This window comes from Microcebus murinus, chromosome 26, assembly GCF_040939455.1.
Source record: "Microcebus murinus isolate Inina chromosome 26, M.murinus_Inina_mat1.0, whole genome shotgun sequence".
Taxonomy (NCBI): Eukaryota; Metazoa; Chordata; class Mammalia; order Primates; family Cheirogaleidae; genus Microcebus; species Microcebus murinus.
Genome location: NC_134129.1, coordinates 19,701,078 through 19,727,299, shown reverse-complemented (window position 1 = coordinate 19,727,299; position 26,222 = coordinate 19,701,078). Strand labels below are relative to the sequence as shown.

General features: G+C 38.4%; 1 protein-coding gene across 1 annotated transcript; it reads right to left on the bottom strand.

The window, feature by feature from the left end:
- Positions 1 to 24,591, bottom strand: YIPF7 (Yip1 domain family member 7). The gene is given in 6 exon segments (XM_075997853.1): positions 1 to 425; positions 4,023 to 4,204; positions 9,875 to 10,020; positions 15,304 to 15,479; positions 22,086 to 22,095; positions 24,483 to 24,591. Coding segments are annotated over 6 exon segments (786 nt in total). The 3' UTR covers positions 1 to 262.
- Positions 24,592 to 26,222: the final 1,631 nt, after the last annotated feature.

The following is a 26,222-nucleotide window of genomic DNA, read 5'->3' as shown; positions in this document are numbered from 1 at the left end:
GGTCCATCAGTACAGCAGCCAACGTCTCTTTTTACTAAGCATTTTTAAATGTTTTAATGCACCAAACTGAAAAGCAAAACATCATTGAAACCAATAGGCTATTAGGGAACCATCCTTAAGTGCTGTTTTGTCTCTCTGCTTATGATTCTCTCGACAGCAGTTAAGACAGAAAGGACACCACCAACTTCGAATACGAATACATTTCCGAGATGATCCGAACAGCAAACGAATCAGAATCTCGCAAGGCCACCTTAAACGTTCTTCAGAAAACTGTCAGGAGGGCAAAAAGTCCGTAGAGCAAGGCACAGGGGTACGCGATCAGAAGCTGCTGCCCCTCCATGTCCAAGGCTGACGTGAAGATCTTGGAAGCCGAGAGGCTGCACCAGCCAACGATGACCAGGGCTGACACGGTGCCAAGGGTGCCCCTACAGCAAAGACAAAAAGAGACGATTGCCTTACGCCTGGAGAAAAAAGAGATTATTGAGTCACAGCTGCCTCTGAAATGTCCTTGGTACAATATGTATAGCCACTTTCTCCATTTGTAAAATGAAGATGCTGAACCATATGGAAAAAAAAAAAAAAAAGAAGCCTCAGCCAGCTAGAAAACTTTGCAGTCAAATTCACCACAGAGGCTAAATATTTTATACTTCAGTAAAACTTCAATGAGTAAAAACAGAAGAAACCACCAGCAGTCACTCTCCTCTGTCAACATTCAAGCCCCAACTCCTGAAGTTCCCTTGTATTTACTATGTTTGGAGCCCTCTCCTCCTTATAGCTACAGGTTTCCTTTCCCCTGCTTTCTTCAAAAATTGGCCCACAGGATAAAAAAGATGCACTGACTTATATTCCAGTAGGGTGACTGGTCCCCGCTACGCCCAGATCTATTTCTTAGGTTTTTGTCCGATATAGCAAAGCCTGACACGGCTCAAATAGGAAACACATGAACTAGGGAAGCACATATATGTGGGGCCTCGCACCCCATCCCTGAAGTTCTATTTTGTATGTGTATGCGTGGATGTTTTAGGATACTGGAATAGATTTGTTCAAATTGGTATCTTCAAAAAGTAACTACCAATGTTTATAGCACAATTCATAATTGCAAGGCTGTGGAAACAGCCCAAGTGCCCATCAATCCAAGAGTGGATTAATAAAATGTGGTCTATGTATACCATGGAGTACTATTCAGCTCTAAGAAACAACGGTGATATAGCACATCTTATATTTTCCTGGTTAGAGCTGGAAGCCATACTACTAAGTGAAGTATCCCAAGAATGGAAAAACAAGCACCACATGTACTCACCAGCAAATTGGTATTAACTGAACAGCACCTAAGTGGTCACATAGGTGCTACAGTAATAGGGTATTGGGCAGGTGGGAGGGGGGAGGGGGACGGGTATATACATACATAATGAGTGAGATGTGCACCATCTGGGGGATGGTCATGCTGGAGACTCAGACTTGTGGGGGGAGGGGGGAAAGGACGAAACCTTAAAATCTGTACCCCCATAATATGCCGAAATAAAAAAAAATAAAAATTATAACAACAACAAAAAAAGTAACTACCGAGGCAACCAGTTCTTTAAGAATGAATGGGTGCCTGTAATCCTAGCACTCTGGGAGGCCGAGGCGGGCGGATTACTCGAGGTCAGGAGTTCGAGACCAGCCTGAGCAAGAGTAAGACCTCGTTTCTACTAAAAAAATAGAAATAAATTAATTGGCCAACTAAATATATATAAATATATATATATAATTATATATATATATATATATATATATATATATATATATATATATATATATATAATTAGCCAGGCATGGTGGCACATGCCTGTAGTCCCAGCTACTGGGGAGGCTGAGGCAGAAGGATCTCTTAAGCCCAGGAGTTTGAGGTTGCTGTGAGCTAGGCTGATCCCATGGCAGTCTATCTGGGACAACCGAGTGAGACTCTGTCTCAAAAAAAAAAGAAAGAATGATTGGGCAAATGGGCAAATAAGGTGGTTAAGTCTGGCCACCGTGGGAATAAAAAGCTAGGCAGGGGTACCTACAGTAAAAAATCTATTTCTTTCCTTATGTGCAAAACAGAATTCATTATGTAGAAAAATGAGACATAAGAGCTAGGAGAGAACTCAAGAAATATCCAGTGCCCGGCTTCAAAGCACTGCAGGGACTTGTTCAGGAAAGCAGGCATTGGGTCAAGCTCTCCAAACTCCTAGCACTTTGCTGTTTCCACCATCAAACTGCACTGCCTCACTTGGTCCTGGTTTGATTCTGAAGTTGGGAATTGTGTTTATTATTCGTGAGAATGACAGAAATATCTACTTTTAATAATTTCACTGAAGCAAAACAAGTAAAAATCTGTACACGATAGCTTATAATGCCTCAGATTATCAGTAAACCAAAAATATTTTTAAAAGCATCCAATAAATACCATATTTATTGGTTTAATAAATACCTATTAGGAGCAGTTTCTAAAGTGATTTAATGTACATGTTTTTGTGAACGAAAATGTAAAATTACATCTGATTTAAGTTGAATGAGACAGTAAATTTCAATTTAATAGTCTCAGGGGTCAGATAGTTTTATTCCCCATTTAATATTAATTTAATGTATCTCCAGATCATCCTTTATAATTTCAGAATGAAGAAAGTCCAGACTTCTAATGATTCTCCAAATCCAAAAGTTCTAGTTTTTCTTTTCTTGCTATTTCTGACTATTCTGAAGTTATTTAAAATGCTTCGAATCTCAGCTTTGCTGGAAACTATGTTTAAACTTTAGAATTTTTAAACCATAGATCATAATGGTATACTTTTGCAAAAGCAAAGTAGAAGTTATAGAACTGAACTGTGTATTAACATGCCAAACTTCTGTACTAAATAACAGAGTGAATCGAACAGCTTACTAAAGGAAACAGCATATGAAATGTGGGATTTTTCCATGGATAAGACTCAGTAAATATACCTATAACTCACATTATGTTTAGAAATTCAAGGTATATATTTCTCACCACATTCTTCTCTTTAAAGTGCTGAGTACTTGCTGATAAAGGGTCTGCTCTAAGTTATTCTTCGGGAACGTCATTTTAAAAATGACACCATAATAAAACAAGAAAAGCATTTATAAGTCATTCTCGATGATGTCATAAAAATGTTATCTGTGATCATATTGAACAAAAAAACATTAAGGGCTTTCCTAAGATGTTTATCTTTGGCACTGGTAAATTCTTTATATAATATCCTCACCAGGGTAGCATTAATAATCTAGGACTTGCATTACTCAAGAAGAAAATGCAACCTGTGTCCCTTTGGGTGTAGAAGAATGAACACTGACCCCAAATGTTTATTTTTCCAAGTGGGTTTAGAACCCGGCAGTCGACAAAGGACTATGGAATCGCTTGCTTTCCCTCCTCACCCAAGTGGTAGTGATATGCAAGTGCTCTGGGAAATTGCCCAGCAGAAACTTGTATCTACTGTAGCCTTATTAATAGCTTTGAATTGCAAATGCTAACTGCCTAAGTGAGGGGAGAGAAAGAAACAAATGTGTTGACTGAGCATATACTGCTACAAAGTTCTCCAGCCTTAACATCCTGAGTTCCTGGGAATTCACTACAGTGCAAAAAGCCCAGCTGAGAAAGAACCGCTGCTTCTAGCCTAGAAGGCAATAGGCCTGGGAGCAGAAGCAATTTGTCCATGCTCACCGGGTGCTTACTCTTCCAAAATCAAACGAGTGCATTTTCTACAGCTGTTATTTGACACACGACAACAGGTCACATTGGAAAATGTGACGACTTTAAAAAAGTGCCAGTTTCAAAGATAACTTGGCTTACTTTATTTTTTAAATCACTGAAATAGGACTAGCACCTGAGCCAAATGGGACCTACTTTTCTCAAACTGTGTGTAACTTTCAATAGCTGTTGTTTCCCTAATTCCACAACCAAAACGATGGGAAAGAGCTCAGCTTTTGCACCGGGGTGGCACGCCTTTGTGATGATCATGCATGCAATGTTGGAGCACACGGTCACTTACTGCAGGGAGAAGAAGACGGCGCAGCCGGACAGGATGACCATGGGCAGCAGGCAGTACCCCAGCACGCTGGCCACACAGCCGTAGGACACCCCGGAAGAGCTCATCAGGTTCAGTAAGGCATAAACCCCAAGGCAGCCTACGGCACTCATGCCGTACACGTAACCAAACTGGACTTTGCCTGCCTGAAACAACGTGGAGAAAACGGTTTGAACACACAGTAGACGTCAAGAGCAAATCTGAACGTCAACAAAGCAGAAGGTATTTTAGAGTCAGCTCAACTCTGCCCCATGTCTTTGTAGTGCTGTTGTTCCAGCAAGTGTAACAGCAAGCGTAACAGGAACTGACCAGGGAAAGAACCAAGTGGCACACAGAGAGTCAGAGAATCAACCTTTATCCTACCAGTGGGCTCCCTTTCTGAGCCCCACTTCCTTGTTCTCCCCTGGTTTTTATACCCTTGGTGGGACTCAAAAAGCGTCCAATCAGCAACAAGCTTTAACATCCAATCAGCAACAAGCTTTAACATCCAATCAGCAACAAGCTTTATATCCAATCAGTAGTGAGTTCAGCCATGGGGCCCCGGGGTGGGGATTTTTCCCTATCATTATCATTAGGAGATTAGAGGTTCTGGAAAAAAATAAAACACTGCCTATGAAATGAATTCAGATCCTAAAAACAAATATCCCTGACTATACTTGGGATGGAACAAAGATGCTACAAAGAAAGACGGAAATAGCTCTAGGTTTGTATCATCGATTGTCTAGTAGGACTTGTAAAGCTACATTTTGTGCCCATATTTATTGAATAATGGAATGATAAAATAAAGGAATGAAAAAAAAAACATCCAAGTTAGTCCTGGAGATGGACAAGACATGTTTGTAAAATTAGCAAACATCTATCGGATTTACTATGTCGGGTCCCATTCTATGTGTCCTATGTATATTATTTAATCCACATAAACAACCATATGGAAATAGGGACCCCAGCACTCTGGCTCTAAAATTCGGGTCTCTAACATTAACAGGAGCACTAACAAGTCCTAAAATAATGGGATTTGTTTAACCACATTGAACTCCGCACATCCCAAACTTATCTGACCACAGAATCCTTCTGTTCTTCATAGTGCCCACTCCACCACTGACTGACGACGTCTTATGAAAAAACCTGATTTATATAAACCAACCGGCAATGAATCATAAAAGGGGCGTTGTTAAATGAAGTTGGTGGAGTTCAGAGCACACCACTAAGCTTCGAAGGAGGACTCGAAAACCAGCCATCACTCACAAGGCATTAAGGAGCAGGACTCCCAAAAAATTCATCCCAGGGAAGTCACAGTCTACTATTGATATTAATTCAACAGGAGGTCTTTTAATGTTTGCTACCTGAGAATGCCAAAACTCCAGTAAAATAATGTATTTATTTATTTATTTATTTTTGTCTTTGCATTGAGTTGATTATAACCTCTAGATAGAGGTTGAAGAGGCTAACTCTGGTTTTCAGGGGAATTGTGTAAAAGAAATGAAGGAGTTGATAAATTGATTCATAGGGAGAACTTTTTAGCTGTCATTTTTTTCTTTCTCCATGGTGGTTATCCATGAAGTTCTTTAGAGATACATATTCTGCAATTATTAATTAGGGTAATAGAGAATGTGATGATCATTTTAGTGTTAAAAATTGTCCACACAGGCTGGGCGCAGTGGCTCACGCCTGTAATCCTAGCACTCTGGGAGGCCGAGGCGGGCGGATCACTCAAGGTCAGGAGTTCGAAACCAGCCTGAGCAAGAGCAAGATCCCTTCTCTACTAAAAATAGAAAGAAATTAATTGGCCAACTAAAAATAGATAGAAAAAATTAGCCGGGCATGGTGGCGCATGCCTGTAGTCCCAGCTACTCGGGAGGCTGAGGCAGGAGGATTGCTCGAGCCCAGGAGTTTGAGGTTGCTGTGAGCTAGGCTGATGCCACGGCACTCTAGCCTGGGCAACAGAGTGAGACTCTGTCCAAAAAAAAAAAATTGTCCACATATTGTGAATTCTTCTTCCTCTGCAGTTAGAGAGGTTGGTCACTACTAAGTTTTTCATAAAATATCAGGGACTACGGTGATAGAATTCTCCTCAGCATTGGCCACTGATAAGGTCTCATTAAATCTTTTTTATTCTTATACCTATTTGAGGGAATAATGCTAGTTATGGGCATGCTATCAGGTATGCACTGCCCTATTGGATAGGTTCCCTCTACTAGGAAAATAGTGGCAATTTCAAATTATTTTCATGTATTACAAAAACATTCTACTTAATATTTTATTTGGATGAGATAAGTCTAAGATAAAGCTGGTTGCATATTGTAGGACAATTTCCTTATTCCCAAAGGACATATAAACTGTATCTTTGTGGCCCCAAAAGGCATTTTTATAAATGGAGCATGGCAAATACAGGGTGGATGAAACTAATTTGGTACTGATAGTAAAATTATGCCTTTCTTTATCAATTATGGACCTCTCTCTTCATGGCTTCCTCTTGCTGGTTTGTCCAATTTAGGCTGTAATTGTATTTGACCTGCATCGCTGCTATTTTTAAAATTCGTTTCAAAGTCTTAACAAGAGCTTATAATTGAAATAGAAATAAATGTTCCATGTTTTAACCTCACAAGTTTTCAGCCCTCCCTAATTACCACATATTAATTTAAAATACTTAAGCATTCTTCTGATTATGCGTCTTTTTTAATATTGGCCACGGATATTGTTTTTCCAGATCATATTCTTAGCCCTGCCAGAAAAGTCGCATGGAGCAATTTGCTTTAAACCACTTATTTATTTTTTATTTTTTAAATATTTTTAAAAATTATGTATTTATTTATTCTTTTAATTAAGGGTATTATGGGGGTACAAACATTTTGGTTACATGAGATGCATCTGCCTCACCCAAGCCATATCTATAAGCATGTCCTTCACCCATACAATGTGCCCTGTTTCCATTAACTGTGGGTTTACCCCCCCTGCACCCCCAACCCCCCTCCCCCTACCTGACCGGCACCCAGTGAGTGTCACTACCATGTGAGCACCTTAGTGCTGATCGGTGAGTACCAATTTTATGGCAAATATATGCGGTACATGTTTTTCCATCCTTGTGATACCTCACTTCGAAGGATGGGCTCAGTCTCTATCCAGGATAATATAAGAGGTGCTAGATCTTGGTGTCAGGGTTCAAAATAGTTTTAGGGGAAAGAACGAGTAAAACTAAAGCTTGTGTTAAGTGTTTGAAGCTGTTTTCTTTGGTTTATCTCTTTCAACCTGGAGAAAGCCCACTAGAAAGTATCGGGTCTTTACATCAACATAAATTATAAAAACGATGAGTCTATGACTATGAATGTTACATATCTGGAGATAGGGAACAGGTTTGGATATTGGTTCTGGATTTAGTTTTGCTTTCTCTAGTATAATTCTTGTATCAGCCTATAAAATCACTCTATATATTTTAATTCCAGATATCTAAGGCAGAGTTAACTTAGCACCAAATGAATTCTGAGTTAAATCTTCAATTAATATCCAGTTGGAGGTTTTTTTTTTGGGGGGGGGGCTCCTAATTTCTCTGTATTTATCATAATCATTTCTAAAGTTACTATATCTAATGGTAAAATCCAAGGGAAACTGTTTGCATAAAAAGATTTAGAAAATTGGTATTTTCACACATTCTCCATAATTTTAGAACTCAAAGGAACCATAAGAAACTCCTTTTGTCTTGAAGAAAATAAAATGAGGGCCTATAAATATGAAACCAAAAGTTCAAGATCACAGCCAGTGGAAAAGTTAGGGCAGATCTAATTTTTTCACTTCCACTTAAGAATTTTTTTTGCCTATAATGTTTTGCATTTAAAACATAAGAGAGGATATTTAAATAATTCCAACTAACATTATACATGAAAGAGAGATTTTAGTGAGATTAACGCTATCCTTTAAGGAACACTAACTGTAATACTTTCCTACAGAAAAACAGCTGTTATATTACAAATGACTTGAAAAAGAAAGATGAGTTAATATATTAAATTGATTGTTTCTGACTATTTGATTAATTGGCATGGCCTTACTTAGCAGCTTAATCTAAAATTATCAAATTGCTGTGGCAAAGACAGAAGAACGGAGATTAGAGACTAAATTAAAACTCTAGTCAATACAGCATTTGATTTACAGAGTATTTCCATGTGCTGTATGTAGTACGAAGAAAGAAATAAGATGTTATCATTAAATACTTTTGTAGAGGATATCTATGATGTGACTATTGGACATAGCACCATGCAGAAACTAGTACTGCTATCAGTATTTTGATTGATAACATATAATTAATAAATGAAAAGCAAAATTTATTTAGTTGCAAATGCATTTCATAACTACTTAAAAATTATAGCTACATTAAGGGAAAATTATTTTTATGGGAAGTGTATAGCAGTAAGCGGGGGAAGAGCGTTAAACAGTTATTTTAAGTTATCTTAAAAGTTCCTAGAGTCTTTAATTTCCTAAATTATTTCCCCTGCCAAGTTTAGCTCTTTGTGCCTCAATGAAACTATACTTTTCAGACTGAATTGATCGTTTCCATCTTGTTTTTAATGTCTTACTAGTCCCTCCTCACCGTAAAACTAGAGACCTTTTCTCATTTATTTTTCTTTTCTTTTTTTGTTTAAGCTATGAGTTAGAATGTTTTCTAAACTTGACTTAGGTGGAAACGTGTTTTTCTTTACCTTTTGATGACTCTTAACATCATTGCTTCCAGGTGTAAAGAATGAAAGGGGCCCATACAGAAGATATTCAGTGAAGCTAGGGGGAAAATGCCTCCATAAAAAGCAGAAAACTAAATTATAGAGGAAATATATAGATTGAGTAAACGAATCATAGGTTATCATTGCAAATTGTTTTCTTCATAAATAACTTATTTATTTATTCCTAAACCATTCATACTTTATTCAGAAACGAGGAGACTCATCTCCTACTTCACAAGATATTAGAAATATCTTGTTATTAGAAAGATGTTAGAAATATCTAGTTATTAAAATAACTCTTGGGATATACCGCAGCGAAGAAAATGATGACCAAAGAGGGAGAGAGGTGACTTGCTCAGTGTCACAATAGAAATCCCACAGAAATCAAGAAATGAAATTGAGGGCCTTTTTTTTTTTTTTTTTTTTTTTGAGACAGAGTCTCGCTTTGTTGCCCAGGCTAGAGTGAGTGCCATGGCATCAGCCTAGCTCACAGCAACCTCCAACTCCTGGGCTCAAGCGATCCTCCTGCCTCAGCCTCCTGAGTAGCTGGGACTATAGGCATGCGCCACCACGCCCAGCTAATTATATATATATATATTAGTTGGCCAATTAATTTCTTTCTATTTATAGTAGAGACGGGGTCTTGCTCTTGCTCAGGCTGGTTTTGAACTCCTGACCTCGAGCAATCCGCCCGCCTTGGCCTCCCAGAGTGCTAGGATTATAGGCGTGAGCCACCGCGCCTGGCCCAAAACTGAGGGCTTATAGTTCCCAAATCCATGTTTTCCTTCAACTATTCCAGCCTGACAGTCTTTTCTTCATAACAAGAAAGATATAAGTGATCTCTTGCTTTGGGGAAAATTTGACTTGGTGGTTTGATTTTTGAAATTCTATTTAAACTTATGTTTTCATTTGTTGTCATCCATGAGCAGTAGCTTCTTTTCGTCACTATGGTTTGATTACATATTCTCTCTCACTTAAAAAGTTGAGTCATGCATTAAGCCGTTTTCACTATGTAAAGCAACATACTCTCCTCCATGTTTACAAAGACCTGTCGGAATGGACACTGAAAATGACCAGCGTTAAAATCTGACGCTTGCTGTCCCCTTTTACCAGAAGCAGGGTGGCTGCCAGAGCAATGCAAAACAGGATGGGCCCAGTGAGGTCCGTTTCGTTCATAATGCTGCCATCTGCTGGTTTCATTGGGTTTAACACCGTCAAGGTTTTTTGCCATATGTGATCAAAATTGATTCCAAGTTCTGCAAAAAGAAAAACAGAGTAATATAAACATAGAAAAATATAAATGCTATATTCTCTAATTAAAGGTTAGCCCAGTTCATTAATTTACTTAGAATTTTAATCTGATTGTCCTATTATACCTTCTAAAGTGTTATGTTCTATCTTACATAGAATCTAAAGTTCTGTAATATATAGGAATCCTTAAAAAAAAAAAACTAAAAAAAAACACCCCTTTTTATTGTCAAACAATGACATAACCTAAATATTTTAGAGAAATATTCCACAAAAGAAAACGTTTCCTGATTTATATAGCAAGTGCACACTTAAAATCTAGTTAAAAATTGGGAAACTGACAATATGCAGTCAAAGATAAAATTGTAGCTAATATACCAAAAGCCTCATCCTATCGCCCATTTAGATATTTCCTCTTTCCATATTTTCAACTGCTAACACTTCTGAAATCTTGTCGTGTCGACTATGGCATAATTTTTCAATTAGCCATACTATCTAAAGTAATGATGATCTAAGTCTTGGATTTTACTACCACTATGCCTAATGAAAAGAGAAATTTTATGCTAAACGCCTGAAACTCCACTGAGGAGAAAAGGGGAGGGTTCTTTCTGCACATAAAAGTAATCGGAATGTGCACTAATACTTTTTATAAGGTCAAGGCACTGTGAGATTGAGTCTGTGTATTCCAAGATTAAATTATTGAGACAAGTTAAACTTTCCCTTTTATAAATGGTAGTGTTGGAATAAAATATCCACAGTCAGTGGGGCCCAGTGTCCATGAGTCCAAACTCAGGTAGAAATTTCTAAATTTTTTTCCTCCTATGCTTCTTTTCCAAAGAATTCTTCCTGTCAACACACAGGCTCCTCTGCTAGATTCTGTTCCTCTAATATTTTTATAAAGAAGAACACTCAGGCATTTGATATCCACTGAACGTGTAAATAACTACTGACACCATATTGGTTTATTTTCTCACTACTATGAGATAAACTAAGAGTAAAAAAAGAGAACAAAGAGAAGAGTATGACTTCAATAGCAATCAAGCTGATTACCCTCCTTCTATCGTTTTTAATCTTCAATACAGGTGAGGTGGAAGGTAGGAAGAACTGAAGCTAAACTATTACAAGTACAGACATATTAACTAAAAAGAGCTACCATTTACTAAGGGTTTACTGTGGGCCCTGCAAGATTGACATGCGTTGGTCTTAAACACACACAGTGAAGCTAGTAATGTTCTTTCATTCCTGTTTTATGCAGCAGGTGGTTGAGGTTTTGAGAGATTAAGTAACTTGAGCTAGTAATAGAAAATCTAGGTTTCAGCATTGGACAGTCTGACTTCAGACTCCATGCTTTGTTTGTTTTTTTTATTTTTTTTGAGACAGAGTCTCGCTTTGTTGCCCAGGCTAGAATGAGTGCCGTGGCATCAGCCTCGCTCACAGCAACCTCAAACTCCTGGGCTCAAGCAATCCTCCTGCCTCAGCCTCCCGAGTAGCTTGGGACTACCTACAGGCATGTGCCACCATGCCCAGCTGATTTTATATATATATATATATATATATATATATATATATATATATATATTAGTTGGCCAATTAATTTATTTCTATTTATAGTAGAAACAGGGTCTTGCTCTTGCTCAGGCTGGTTTTGAACTCCTGACCTCGAGCAATCCGCCTGCCTCAGCCTCCCAGAGTTCTAGGATGACAGGCGTGAGCCACCACGCCCAGCTAGACTCCATGCTTTTAATCATAGAGTTCTGGTTTGGTCAATGTGCATCTACTCTCATAATAGTTGTATTTTTTTTTTAATTAAGCCCAATTCTCCCATGTGAACGACTGTCTTCTTAAATTTATTTACATGTGACATTCAACTTCCCTTCCAAGGATTTTAGCAACCCTGTTTGGTCAGATATAGGGCATAGCTCAACTTCTTTTACAGCAGCACGTCCCTCTTAAATACCTTGCATACCTGACATTCTGGGTGCAGAATACAAGATGCACTTTTAATGATTCTCATGACACAGAGGGGCCCTGCTCTAAAAACCCAGAGATTTTCAGACTGTCATCTAGACACTGGTCTGAACTGAGACAGAAAGGGTATTTTTACTCATTTCATGCCCAGGATGACATTTGCTATTCCGAGCTTGCAAAGAAAAAAAAAATGACCAGTTAAATTAATAGTAAGCAAACAATTTACATTTCAACTTCCATATTTCATGCTTTATTTTCAGTGTGTTTGTATATTTTTTAATGAACGTACTATTTAAAGAATATGAGCAGGTCACCAAGCTTAAACTAAGATTAGGGTGCTTAACATGATTTTTAAAATAGCATAAGAATTTAAAAATTGAGAAATGCTGTGTATTTAGAATTAATTTCACCCGAGGCTTATGCTGTTTTCAAGCTTTATTTTTCAATTTTGGCGTTAATGCTAACAATGCATTTTTCAGCATTTGCCACAATAAAGTGGTCTTTAATTCCAAATGCCTTTTTCCTCAAAAAGCACAATTATTTCTGAAAAAAAAAAGACTCAGATGAAAAATGCTTTATGCAGCATCCTTACTGATTCTAACCATTTATTTGATGGCATAATTAACTTCTGCACATGTTTCAACATTGAGTCATGAAACAATAAATGAGCATAAGACCTACTAAATATTTTCGTAAGAAAAAAAAGATTTTATGTGCTTTCTTCTAAAATATTGCTCCATAATATTTTGGTTTTGAATTTATTACAAGGTATGTGAATGAGATTATAAGTATTTATTAATTGTAGATCCTAATATAATACCATATTATACAAAATAAAAGATGAAACTGCTGTGAAATTTGAATGCAAAATTTATTGTTTTGCTGTCATCTAGTGGCAGTAAAGCATATGATAGATATGCTATAAAAATGAATTAAAATCTTTATTTTCTATGTAAATTGTGGCATTTAGCTTTTCGTATATAAACATCAGGCTATGCTACAAATACGAAATGCCAAGTATCGGTAATTTTTTCTAGTCTGACAGACTGGAATTGACTATTATTTTTGAAGATGCATTCGTTAACATATTGGCTGTATATTATCAAATACGAAAGTTATTATTCTTACATAAAACCAAATAAGTATTTTAGATGACAAAGCACTTAAGGAATAAATTAGCACATTTTCAAAATAACATGCTCTTGTGCAAGGAATGTCCATTATTATAGCTTCATAATGTTATAGGCTGTTTTGATGTGTGCTCAGTAAAAATTAGCAAATACTATTAATTACCTTATCATAGAAATCCTGACTATAGTGTTTCATATTTTTGGACATATGAGGCTTGAGATTTTCACAAGTCACCCAGCCTGAAGAACATATTGGATCAAAAGACTAGATATTTCATAGATTCCAAATGCGAAATTATATTAGGTGCTCTCTTATACTATATATTTGGTACAGAGGATCACAAACAGAAAAAAAAAAATCTAGAAAATTTTCTCTAAGCTGTAAAAAGTGTGAAAGAAAATCTGGTGTTTATTTTCTATTCACATTGAAGGAGATATTATAGGAGGATGCATAGAGTGTAGCGTCCAGTAATAGAGATGTTTTTGATAAGTAGAAATGTTGCAGGAAAAAAATTGATGAACCAATAAATAAAAAATTAAAGTTAAATACTTACTTTCACATATTAAGCTAAAAACAACTCTCAAGTCTAAAATTTACATATAAAACAAAAAAAAATGTTAAAAACTTGAGAATCTATAAAGGGATATAAATAGTATTCAGAGCGGGAGAAAGAGATTGTAAACAAAAAAGCAATTGGAAAGAAGAAAAGTTACCAAAAAAAAATATTCTGGGCTTAAAACAAAAGTATTACATTTTTTATATGCCCCCTGAAATACCTATAAACAAATTAGATGGCAAACACATGCTAGGAAAAAAAAATATTTGAAATACATATTCTAGATAATAAATATTTTGGCTATACAAATGTCTCTAAACATAGGCCAGGCGGTGTGGCTCACGCCTGTCATCCAAGCACTCTGGGAGGCCGAGGCGGGGGGGGGGGGGGGGGGGGGGGGGGGGGATCGCTCGAGGTCAGGAGTTCGAAACCAGTTTGAGCAAGAGCGAGACCCTGTCTTTACTAAAAATAGAAAGAAATTAATTGGCCAACTGACATATCTATACAAAAAATTAGCCTGGCATGGTGGTGCATGCCTGTAGTCCCAGCTACTCGGGAGGCTGAGGCAGGAGGATCGCTTGAACCTAGGAGTTGGAGGTTGCTGTGAGCTAAGCTGACGCCACGGCACTCTAGCCTGGGCAACAGAGTGAGACTCTGTCTCAAAAAAATAAAATAAAATAAAGACAACAACAGAAGAAATCTTTCAATTCCAGGTGGCTGGCTGTATTCATATCAGACAAATAATAATCTTTGGATATTAAAATATGGAAAATTTTAATCTATTCCTTTTCTCTTGACTACATACATATCAAAGACTTGGAGTAGTTAACCAGTGACTATTTCTGCTTGGCTCTCAAATTTAAATCCCTTGAGTTTTAGGGTTTTTTTTTTTTTTTTTTTTCTTTTTTTGTTTGTTTTTTTTTTTTTTAGCACATATGCTGCTAGCATCATGTTGACATTCTTTAAGAGCAAAATCAGCAGATACAGAGTAGCTGTGTGTGTGTGCGCGCAAGTGTGTGTGTATAAAATCAATAAATGGAACATCTCCGAGATCCCTTAAGGACCTTCAGCTCCAAGAGTCTCTGGGTCCCTGTCTCACCATCAGTGTTATTTCCTGCAATCATATTCTTCTCCACTGACCCACACCAAGCTAAGATGAAAGAGCTCATACAAATCATGGAAAGTAAAAAAAAAAAAAAAAAAAATGGCATATCTCCATGTCAACAACAACAAAAATATTAATTTGAGAAGCTATCCCGCTTGCTCCCAGGCAAGCATATGCTGTTCTGAAGGGCTTCATTAATTGGGGTGGGAAGGGTGGTCGCCTTGATATTACCACTCTGCCAAGAGATGTCTTTGCTGTCGTCTAAACACGGCCAGGGTGTCCAAATTTAAGAAACAGTGGGAAAAAAATATTTAATGGCCACAGAAATGTCACAGCAGGAGCACAAATCTACTTCCAATTTCCCTGCACAAACATGCAACAAACTTTCAACGGTTTAAGTGCCTTGGTTTAGCAAACTACTGTCACAGGCGAAATGATCACACATAAAACACTGTACACAAAACATACTGGCAGTGCACATTAAGTGCTAATTATTGCTATTATTCTTTGAGCTGTACACACATTAATAACACTCCCTTAACTTATCTTCTAGCAAAGGAGGCTCTTCGTCAAAACTGCCAATGGAAGAAGATTGTGAATAATAATCCGAGCTGGAAGCTGGCTGAAAAAATTGTCCTGCGTAATCTGGTGGCATGAGCATTTCTGGTGGAACAAAAGAGGCAGGCTGAGGCTGAGCATCCGCTTGTCTAGAAAAAGAAAAGTGCTCATATTTATACATCTAAAGAAAAAAAATATATCATAACAAATCAAGTAAAAGAAAACTACAATTTCTCTTTCATGACTTCACCTAGTTTTATGAATATTTACCGATGAAAGAAATAATTTGTTCCCAAAGAGCGAAATAACTGGTCACAGGAAGAATTCTAGAAAATGATCCGTGCTGACACAAATATTAATTAAGGATGTACAATGTGCTGGACACGTCCCCCTCATGTTTTCTCTATTAATGCTCTACAAGGAAAAATGTGTTCTTAATCCCATTTTACAGAAGTAGAGGTTCATAGAGACTGAGTGACCTGCCGGGTATCCTGCAATAATACCGCAGGTGTGGGACTCTGGCTGAGGTTTTCTGAGCAGTGTTTTGCTGACCTCACACGCTGCTTTTTTCGTAGATCTTCAGGGACAATCACCAACAGTGATGTCCTCGTAAGACTGTGGAACCACCAAGTAAAAAAAATCATAATTTTAACAGTAGAGTCAATTTGTAGGAAAATAAATAAATAAATTCCTAAACTGATTGCGGATTAGTCTGTAAAGAAATAATACATTTTCCAGTTCTGGCCATTCCCAGACAAGGATTGCCAATTGAGTTATCTATTGTGTGTAGCTAAATGTGTCCTGTAGCTGGTTTTAGAGTCCCTCTTTTGAAAGGAGCAATTTCGTTTTGCCAAAATATTGATAACAATATTGATAACAATGCCAAGGATGTTTCAATACATCCTTGACTGTGTTTTGGTTTTTCATTTTACCATTTGTATGAGTAAGCTGGAAAACAACAGTCTTTGCAAATAACTTCTTGTTAGAGCTACAGAAAGGAAAGAAAAAGAGTGTGTGTGTGTGAGGTTATTTGTCCATCTTATATTGTTTTTACCTGAAAGAAAGGGAAGAAACATGAAGAGTTGGCCACTAACATGTTTAGGTTTCTTCCATCAAAGCCCGTGGGGCTAAGCCAAATATACAATCTACAATTCTGCACTTTGAACTCTCCATGGTCTCTTCATGGTAAAATACTTGCAAGATGGCTTTTAATACTTTTCTTCCAACATCAATCTTAATATGAAATCTAAGAATAGCATACTCAACCTCCTTCATAGGAGTAAGCCTGGCCAAGAAAATAACCTATTTTGGAAAAGAAAGCCAGAGAGACAGAGAGAGATAGGAAAACACTTAATCATTCACTAACTCAACTGTAAGCTAATTAGGAGAAGGGACCTGGGTAATATTTTTCGAATGCCCAAGAACATATGCTGATTACCTACTGTTGTGATTAATTTAGCCATCTGTTATGTTCTTAATTTTTTTTCAGCAAAGTAGGCACACTATGAAAAGTATTGGTAGAAAAAAATTATAAATAAGAATCTGAATGGCTTGTTGGTTAATAAAAGTCCCCTTAATACACAAAATCCTTTAATTACTAAAATTGCCATGCTCATCTTTTATAGCTGTCAAAATTTAAATTCTTTCTTTTTTATCTTATAACTTTGACTTTGTACACTGTTTTTTTTTGAGACAGAGTCTCACTCTTGCTTGGGCTAGAGTGCTGTGGCATCAGCCTAGCTCACAGCAACCTCAAACTGCTGGGCTGAAGCGATCCTCCTGCCTCAGCCTCCCAAGAAGTTGGGACTACAGGCATGTGCCACCATGCCCGGCTAATATTTTTTTCTATTTTTAGTTATTTGGCTAATTTCTTTCTATTTTTAGTAGAGACGGGGTCTCGCTCTTCCTCAGGCTGGTCTCGAACTCCTGAGCTCAAGCGATCCTCCCGTCTCGGCCTCCCAGAGTGCTAGGATTACAGGCGTGAGCCACCGCACCTGGCCGACTTTGTACACTCTGACCATAATATTTAACATGACATCGCGAAGAACAGAACCCATGCAATACCAAAATAATCATATTATTAGTCCGAAGTCTCACCCGAAAACCTCTGTAAATAACCTAACCCAATTTTCATGTTTGAGGCCTTTTCCCCAAAATTGCTATGAACAACCGTAACTTTAAGTGTATATCATGAGACTACACTTAGTCTCATGCCTTCTGGTATTATGCCTTTTTTTTTTTTTTTTTTTACTAGATAGCACTAAGTCTGCATGGCTATGCCAACGAGTTCTCTTACATTCTTAGTGGCATCTTTCAAGCCTACAATCCTTTCATGGAAAAAAAAAAAAATTCTAGGACAATGGGACTGGACACTTCACTATTTGCTCTGTTAAGTCTATAGGACTTGATGATTACCCTATTAGAGGCAACTTATTGAGTCCGATTAATATGCTCAATGTTTAAGATGTTAGCGTTATGCATCTATACCCCGCACAACAATGGGAGTCTTTTGGAGTCCACCAACAAAATATAACTCTTCTCTTGGATCTCATAGCATCCTTAATGAGCTTAAGGCAGAGCTAGTACTGAAATTGTGATAATTTGTAATTCAGCGTGTTATTCCGAATGAAATCAATGTCAACCGAATTACACCAAGTGAAACAATGGACTCTGGCTGGTCGGGTCTAAATTATGAGTTCTGTCACTAAATGTCTCCTCTTCCTGTAAAAAAAATCACTCCCAGCCACGGTGAAGTGACTGTGAGACTCCTTTGGAACAGCCAGTAACATTCTTGATCATAGTTCCCTTCTCCAGTGTGGTGGAGCTACATTTCTTCTTGCACTGATAATCCAATGGTAGGATGTATCCTTAAACAAGGAGAGTGATTAGCAAACGTCACCTTGTACGTTCGACTCCCAGGGTTCAAATCCCTGTTTTATAATCTTAAACAAACTACTACTTCACGTTCTGTGCCTCAGTTTTCTCATCCGTAAAATGAGGATAATAGAACTCACAGGGCTGCTGCGAGTTAAATTAGCTAAAATAAGCAAAGCATTGAGGATTGTGTTGGGACTAGGAGAAATGATCGAAGAATCAATGAGCTAAGTATTTGCATGTTCCTTTCTTCCTGGGGCGCTCTTCTGTGTTTGTAACAAGTTGTCTCCCTGTCTGTCACTTCCTTAAAGAAAACCAGCATCAGTAGGTGGTCAAAAGTCTGTGTCCCTTCTGTGCTGATCATCTTTAACCTTTATTTCCATTTCGGGTTCCCTGGAACGCCCAAAACGACTTCCACACCCCACTAGTCCTTTGTTTTTCCACCAGGAGAATCTCCGCTATACCTGTGCGAGGATTTCTCTATGGGCCTCAATGCAATGGCCATGCACCTAGCCTACATAAAAGAACTCTCTATAGACACACCCATTCTTCAACATTCCCCTATTCACCACTCAGACCTAGGGTTATGAAATTCTAACTAGCCCCCGGAGGTTTGTCTTTACTCTCATAATGTTGTGTTAAGATAAGGCACAATCTCCCAGATATCAATCTTCCCCAAATATCAAGCTGGGCAAAATTTTTGACCTGTTTCTGGGTGAGCAGGACTTAAACCTTTGTCTTCCGATGCAAATACAGAAGAGTCAGTTGTAATAATTTCTATGGTTCAAGATACGTTTTGTTTGTTTTTTGCCTGCAGGTTGTTTTCTGTGTTTCATAACTTAACCATTAATTACACATTTTATGACAGGTGTTGTTTTTCCAAAACTGTGAGTTTGAACTTCCATGGTAATGGAAGTTCTGTCCAGTCTGACCCTGGGGGAAGGCAGGTAGTAAGTTCACCCCTTGTGTCATTAGGAGAACAACACTGCACTTCAGGTGGTGAGATAGGTACCCCCAGATCAGTACCATTCGTTGTAATTCCGTCTCCACATTTGGGCTCATATGCAAGTATAAGTATGCTTCTTTCAGTTAGGTGGCATTGCAACCATTCGTAACTCGAAACCACAAATGTTTTCAGAATGTGCAACACCACCTTAAACAGGAGAAGACAATAGCATGACAGGTCTACAACAACACAAAAAATGCCCTATTGGCTGAAAAAAGTTTAGCCTGGATGCCCAGCAACATTTTCTCTATGTAAGCTTCCAGCATAGGCTATAAAAGCAGGCATTCTAAGTGCCCTTTGCAAATTGCAAAGCCAGGTTGTATAGAATCAGTTTAAGGGCACCATTAGGCAACAGTAACGTGTTTCCCCAAAAATAAAACCCACCCATACAATAAGCCCTAGCAGGATTTCTAAGCATTTGCGCAACAGAAGTCCTACCCAGAAAATAAGACCTAGTGGTGGGCGTGGCCATGAAAATCAGCCCTAGTGATGGGTGTGGCTATGAAAATCAGCCCTGGTGATGGGCGTGGCTATGAAAATCAGCCCTAGTGATGGGCGTGGCTGCGCAGCGCATCCGACCCATGCGTGTCGTGGCGGAGTGGGAAAGAACATGAGCAGCCCTTCTCATCCGCCCCGTGAGAGCTCTAGTGCTCCACAGGAGAGATGGGGCCGGTGGTTCTAAAGGAAACAGAGTCGCAAGACATTCAGGATGGGATTCGGGGTTTGGAGAGTGAGGATGATGTTCCAGAAGAAGACGACTTCACTCTATTTGAATCAATGGAGATGGTTGTACTGTACTTAAAAAAAATAACACATGCCCTGAAAATAAGCCCTAGGGTGTCTTCTTGAGGAAAAATAAATATAAGACCCTGTCTTATTTTGGGGGGAAACATGGTAGCTGGGGGTGTTGGCTCATACAACACTCCCAGATCCTGGCTGGTTCAGCCGGGTGAAAAGTGATGCTATCAACTGTGTTTGAAATAGTAGAAGATCATGTCTGAAGATTCAGAAAAGATGATGATTCAGTGTTGATCTGTTAAAATCCTACCAGAACATTCAAAGGGAGTTTTCGAATTGTCCTCACCTTTCTGCAGCAATGTCCATTTCTTCCTCCAAATAATATAAATAGATTTCCCATTTCAAAAATTGGAAAAATATAGTGGGAAAATATAGCCTAGGTAACCAGCTATAGGTGGTTGGGAATTACCCCTATCTGAATTACTGAATAGGTGTGTGTGTGTGTGTGTGTGTGTGTGTGTGTGTGTGTGTGTGTGTGTGTTTTGAGACAGAGTCTCACTCTGTTGCCTGGGCTAGACTACCATGGCATCAGCCTAGCTCACAGCAACCTCAAATTCCTGGGCTCAAGCGATCCTCCTGCCTCAGCCTCCTGAGCAGCTGGGATTACAGGCATGCGCCACCATGCCCGGCTAATTTTTTCCTATACATATTTTTAGTTGGCCAATTAATTTCTTTCTATTTTTAGTAGAGATGGGATCTCGCTCTTGCTCAGGCTGGTTTTGAAATCCTGACCTTGAGCGATCCACCAGCCTTGGCGATCCACCAGCCTCACAGAGTGCTAGGATGACAGGTGTGAGCCACCACACCCGGCTGTTTTTTGTTTGTTTGTTTGTTTTTAAGTGAAAGCTCCTCCTTGTTCATTCTAAAATAAGAAATGTTTTTTAAATACAAATATCTTCGTTGTCTTAGTAAGCACAGCCAATCAGCTTTCGGATCAGTGCTCTGTTGAGCCAAACAGAATTTTTAAAATAAGCCCCCATATACTGGGAGCAGGTGTGAGGGGAGGGAGAGAGTGAAAGACAGAGGAAGTGACAGAGACAGAAACACAGAAGCTGAATGACTGATTATAATTATCCTCTGGATTTTCTATATCTTTTATCAGGACGATGAGCATTTTATTCTTACTTGGGGTATATTTTAATTGAACTATTCATGGTATGAATAAAAGATCATCTCTCTGGAGGTCCTTTGATGTACACTAGCAGTAAATCACTGACCTGAATCCATGTTTTATGCACCTCATAAAACTACCACCGCGAATCTGCCCTTTCCTAATTCCTAAGACTTACAGTGTGGGTTGGAATTTAAATGTTGCTGCATCCAAATCAGGCCCCGGATTTAAATACCAAGCGTATAAAACAGGTGAGGGACTGAGCGCGGGGCTCATGCCTGTAATCCTAGCACTCTGGAAGGCTGAGGCAGGAGGATCGCTCTAGGTCAGGAGTTCGAGACCAGCCTGAGCAAGAGCGAGACCCCCGTCTCTACTAAAAATAGAAAGAAATTAATTGGACAACTAAAAATACATAGAAAAAAAATGAGCCGGGCGTGGTGGCACATGCCTGTAGTCACAGCTACTCAGGAGGCTGAGGCAGGAGGATCGCTTGAGCCCAGGAGTTGGAGGTTGCTGTGAGCTAGGCTGACGCCACGGCACTCACTCTAGCCCGGGCAACAGAGTGAGACTCTGTCTGGAAAAAAAAAATACATAAAAAATAAAAATAAAGCAAGCAAGGCCATCAACCTGATATAATGATGAGCTTTCCTCATTTGGTTATTTCCAAAGGAGGAATCCTCTCTTTGTTATCCTGATTTCTGAGAAATGTTGACAGGTGCAGTCAAATGGAGAAAGCACATTTTAGCAGGTGGGGTGCAGGGAGAAGGCCGTGTGGTCCATGAGTACTGGCTTAAGGAGAAAGTTCTCTGAATAGTTCAGTTTAGTCTGTATTCTCTGCACTATCTGAGGCAAATTAAGATGTGTGGAATATTTCAGATAGTTTAGTCTGTAAATGTAGATGCTGCCCAATTGCTTATCACATCTGGAAAAGAGAAGGGAGAAAAGAATCAGAAGTTTCAAGGCAACCGCTTCCTTTCTACAAAACAGGAGAGAGCAGAGCTGGAAAAGCCTATTTTATAGCTCTCGTTGTGGGCTGTATATTTAGAATGACCAGGCTGGAATAACTTCATGCTGAAACTACTCCTTGTGCCCCAAACACTTTTCTATTTTTTTCTTGATCTTCCAAGGCAGGCGTCCTCGAACTGCGGCCAGAGGGCCACATGCGGGTGTTTTTGCCCGTTTGTTTTTTTACTTCAACATAAAATATGTGCAGTGTGCATAGGAATTTGTTCATAGTTTTTTTTTTAAAACTATAGTCCAGCCCTCCAACGGTCTGAGGGACAGTGAACTGGCCCCCTGTTTGAAAAGTTTGAGGACCCCTGTTCCAAAGTATAAATCATAAAAGGCAGTCGGACCGGTGTTGGACAGGATAGAAGAGGGGTGTGAATGAGATAGAATCCCAGATATTTAATGTTTCCAGTTTTAAAAACATTAAATCTCAATGCCTTTCCCAATCCTTTAGAGCAGTGGCTCAGCAGGAGTAGCTAGGAAGAAGCTTGTGAAAACAGCATCACTTGCTGCTGTCTGTAGGAATGATCGGTCAGTGAAAACAGTGTGCAATTTTTTTCTTGGCCAGAATAGGAACAAAAGACTCCCAACTGCCTGTCATATTTAAGTCTTTTCTTCTTTCTATCTGGGGCTGTTAAGGTATTTTTTTTTTATGCGTTAAAAAAAATCTTCAAGAATTAATACATTTGGAATATACCACACATCCTAATTTGCCTAAGATAGTGCAGTTTATTCCTATTGTCGCAACGTGATTGTTAATAGCACGCATTTCACATTCAAAAATGTCTTGATTCTACCACAAAGCATATGCTCGCATAGTTGTGCCTCTAATCAAACAAACTTTGGCTAAAATCTGAGCCCCATTTCTCACTAGATGTGAGACCCTAAGAAAGCTCCTTAATTTCCCCTTTTGCTTGATTTCTCATGTGTACAATGGGAATAATAGTACAGGTTGAGTGTCCCTTATCCAAAATGCTTAGTACCAGAAGTGCTTCAGATTTAGGAGTTTTTTTAGATTTTGTCTTTTTTTTTTTTAATTATTATTCTTTTTTGGTTTTTTGTTAGCTTGATCCCTCCATAGTCAGTTTTTTTTTTTGTTTGTTTGTTTTTTGGAACATTTGCAGAATACATACCAGTCGAGCATCTCTAATGTGAAAATCATAAATCTGAAATGCTCCAGGGAGCATTTCCTTGGAATGTCATGTCAGTGCTCAAAAAGTTTCAGATTTTGGAGCATTCTGGATTTCGGATTTTCAGATCTGGGATGCTCAAACTGTAGTACCTAGCTCATACGGTTGGTCGATGATCCAATGAGTTAATTTATATACGTCTCAGAACAGTTCCTAACATGTATGAACAGCTCAATGTGAGTCATTATGAAAGTTGAAGAGTCTGTCCACAAAACAACATCCAAAAAAAAAAAAAATACAACAACTGTGTAACGAAATACAGTATGTTTAAGTCCTTGGGTAACAAAGTGTCAATTGCTTTTGTGAACCACCCTTGCATAAATAAATAATACTCATATCATGGTCTTACTTTAAAACACACTTTCCTACACACTATCACAATTGTTTCCCAATAAAATTTATAAAGTAGGTATTATGAATGTCCTTATTTTTCAGATTAAGACAAAGAAGTCTTTCCAATATCACAAAGACAACATCTACTAGGGCCAGAATTTGAACCCAATTCTTCTTACTCTAAATGCCATATTTTGCTACTAGCAAAGGACAGACGCTAAATTCTTTATCATTTTATTTTTATCAGCTCAAGGAGAATTTTCATTGTAAATAACTAACATGTTTTGAAATATGTTTGCCTTGACTCCGTGACAGCACACTATTCACAGTGTATTATAATTGCATATTTAATTGCCCAATTGCTTAGCATAAAGATCATACATTTTGTGAGGGAGAAGACTATGGATGTCGCCTTCACCTTTGGGTTTGTAGTACCCTTCTTAATTTCTTTTCACGCAAGCAGGCATTCTATCAATGTCTACTAAATTAAGTGAAATGTGTTTCTCAAGAAGCGTCCTGGGGAACCTCAGGGGAAAGGAAAACACTTGCTTGTTTGCCCAGGACTTGTATTCAGACTCCCTGTTAAATGGTATTTTAAAAAGAGAAGACAAGTCGTTCGCTCAGCCTGGGCCCTAGGTGATAAGGGGCATTGATGGAGAGAAATGTATTAACTTCTCTGCCATTTGGTGACATATTTTTTCCCTTGGGGACTTCACTGAGATATACTGAGACAAACTTTGACTTCTCTCAAGGAAACCTCCCCACCTAGAGCCCCTTGCCATAATATTGAGACTTCTTAAAATGAGAGCAAGATAAAGTACTTACTTTCCACGTCCGTAGAGGTGTCCATGGGCATTAGAATCATTACAACTCGGCTCCTGATTATCAATGGTATAATTAGATTGATAAAAATCAGACTCAAACTGCCCCAAGTTTGACATCCTGAAAAATAAGAGGTTTTCTTTTTTTGTTTTTGTTTTTCCACTAAGTGCATGAGTCAATGTAACTTCTTTTTGAGACATTTAGAAAGATTAATTGATGATATGGTTATGACTGAATTCCTATCAGAGAACAAGGTATTCTTTTTTTTTTTTTTTGTATATATTAGTTGGCCAATTAATTTCTTTCTATTTATAGTAGAGACGGGGTCTCGCTCTTGCTCAGGCTGGTTTCGAACTCCTGACCTCGAGCAATCCGCCCGCCTCGGCCTCCCAGAGAGGAACAAGGTATTCTTTCAATGGGTAAATTAAGTTATTGAGGGAAGAGTGTGGAAATATACGCTAGAAAGTCATTTGCAAAATGTGTTATCTTCAGCTACTTCTGAAATTTTCACATCCTGGACCGTGACTTTGACTAAATTGACTTTAACTGATCTGAAACAATTAACATTCTTCCCCAAATATCTTATTTTTAGAAGTTTAAGAGAAAAACTTTAAAACTTGTTACACATCTAGGTTTTCCCTTAAGTGATGAAGTAATGTCAATTCTTCATTTTAAGCATGTGTGTGTGCATAAGCACATACACACACACACTCATATATATACCGTGTCTCCCCCAAAATAAGACAGGGTCTTATATTTATTTTTCCTCAAGAAGACACCCTAGGGCTTATTGTCAGGGGATTTTGTTTTTTTAAGTATGGTACAACAATCTACATTTATTCACATTGAGTTAAGTCATCTTCTTCTGGAACATCATCATCACTCTCCAAACCCCAAATTCCATCCTGAATGTCTTGCGACTCTGTTTCCTTTAGAACCATCGTCCCCGATCTCTCCTGTGGAGCACTAGAGCTCTCACGGGGCAGATGAGAAGGGCTGCTCGTGTTCTTTCCCGCTCCACGACGACACGCATGGGTCGTGTAGATACGCTGCGCAGCCACGCCCGTCACTAGGTGTTATTTTCCGGGTAGGGCTTCTATTTTGCACATTCTTAGACATCCTGCTAGGGCTTACTTTATGGGTAGGTCTTATTTTTGGGGAAGCATGGTACACACACTTATAACAAGACTATAAAGCAAATGACTGATAATACTATTTAAGTTTGATTTTCCTACAGCTTTAAAGTTTGCTAATAGCCTCCCTATTCCCCAAAACAAAAACAAAGCCCTAAGACCTATTTTCTAGTTCTAGCTGACAATTCCTGAAAAGTGTTTGGAGCATTTTCATTCGTCTTTTTCTTTGGATAGTGTACCTGCATTTCTGGCTGAGTCGGATAGAGAAAGACTCAATACTGCTAAAGGAACCGGCTTTTTTCCTATTAATATATACTCTTTCCTATTAATATATACTCTTTACATAGTTTCTACTCACTTTTGGGAAAGAAGAGGAAGGCATGACCTTGAACTAGACCTAATGGCCAGGAATACCAGAGGGAAAATGAGATTTGAGAGGAGAAAGAGGTGAGGGAAGAAGAAGGTTCTAGAGAGATAAGAGTGGCTATTTTGATAAAAACTTAGAGAATGGAGAAGAGAATTCTCAATTGAACAAATATGATGATCCAACTCAACATTTTAATCTTTATTGTTCTTGGAAAAACTTTCTTTTTAAAAAGTGAATTAAAAAATCACTA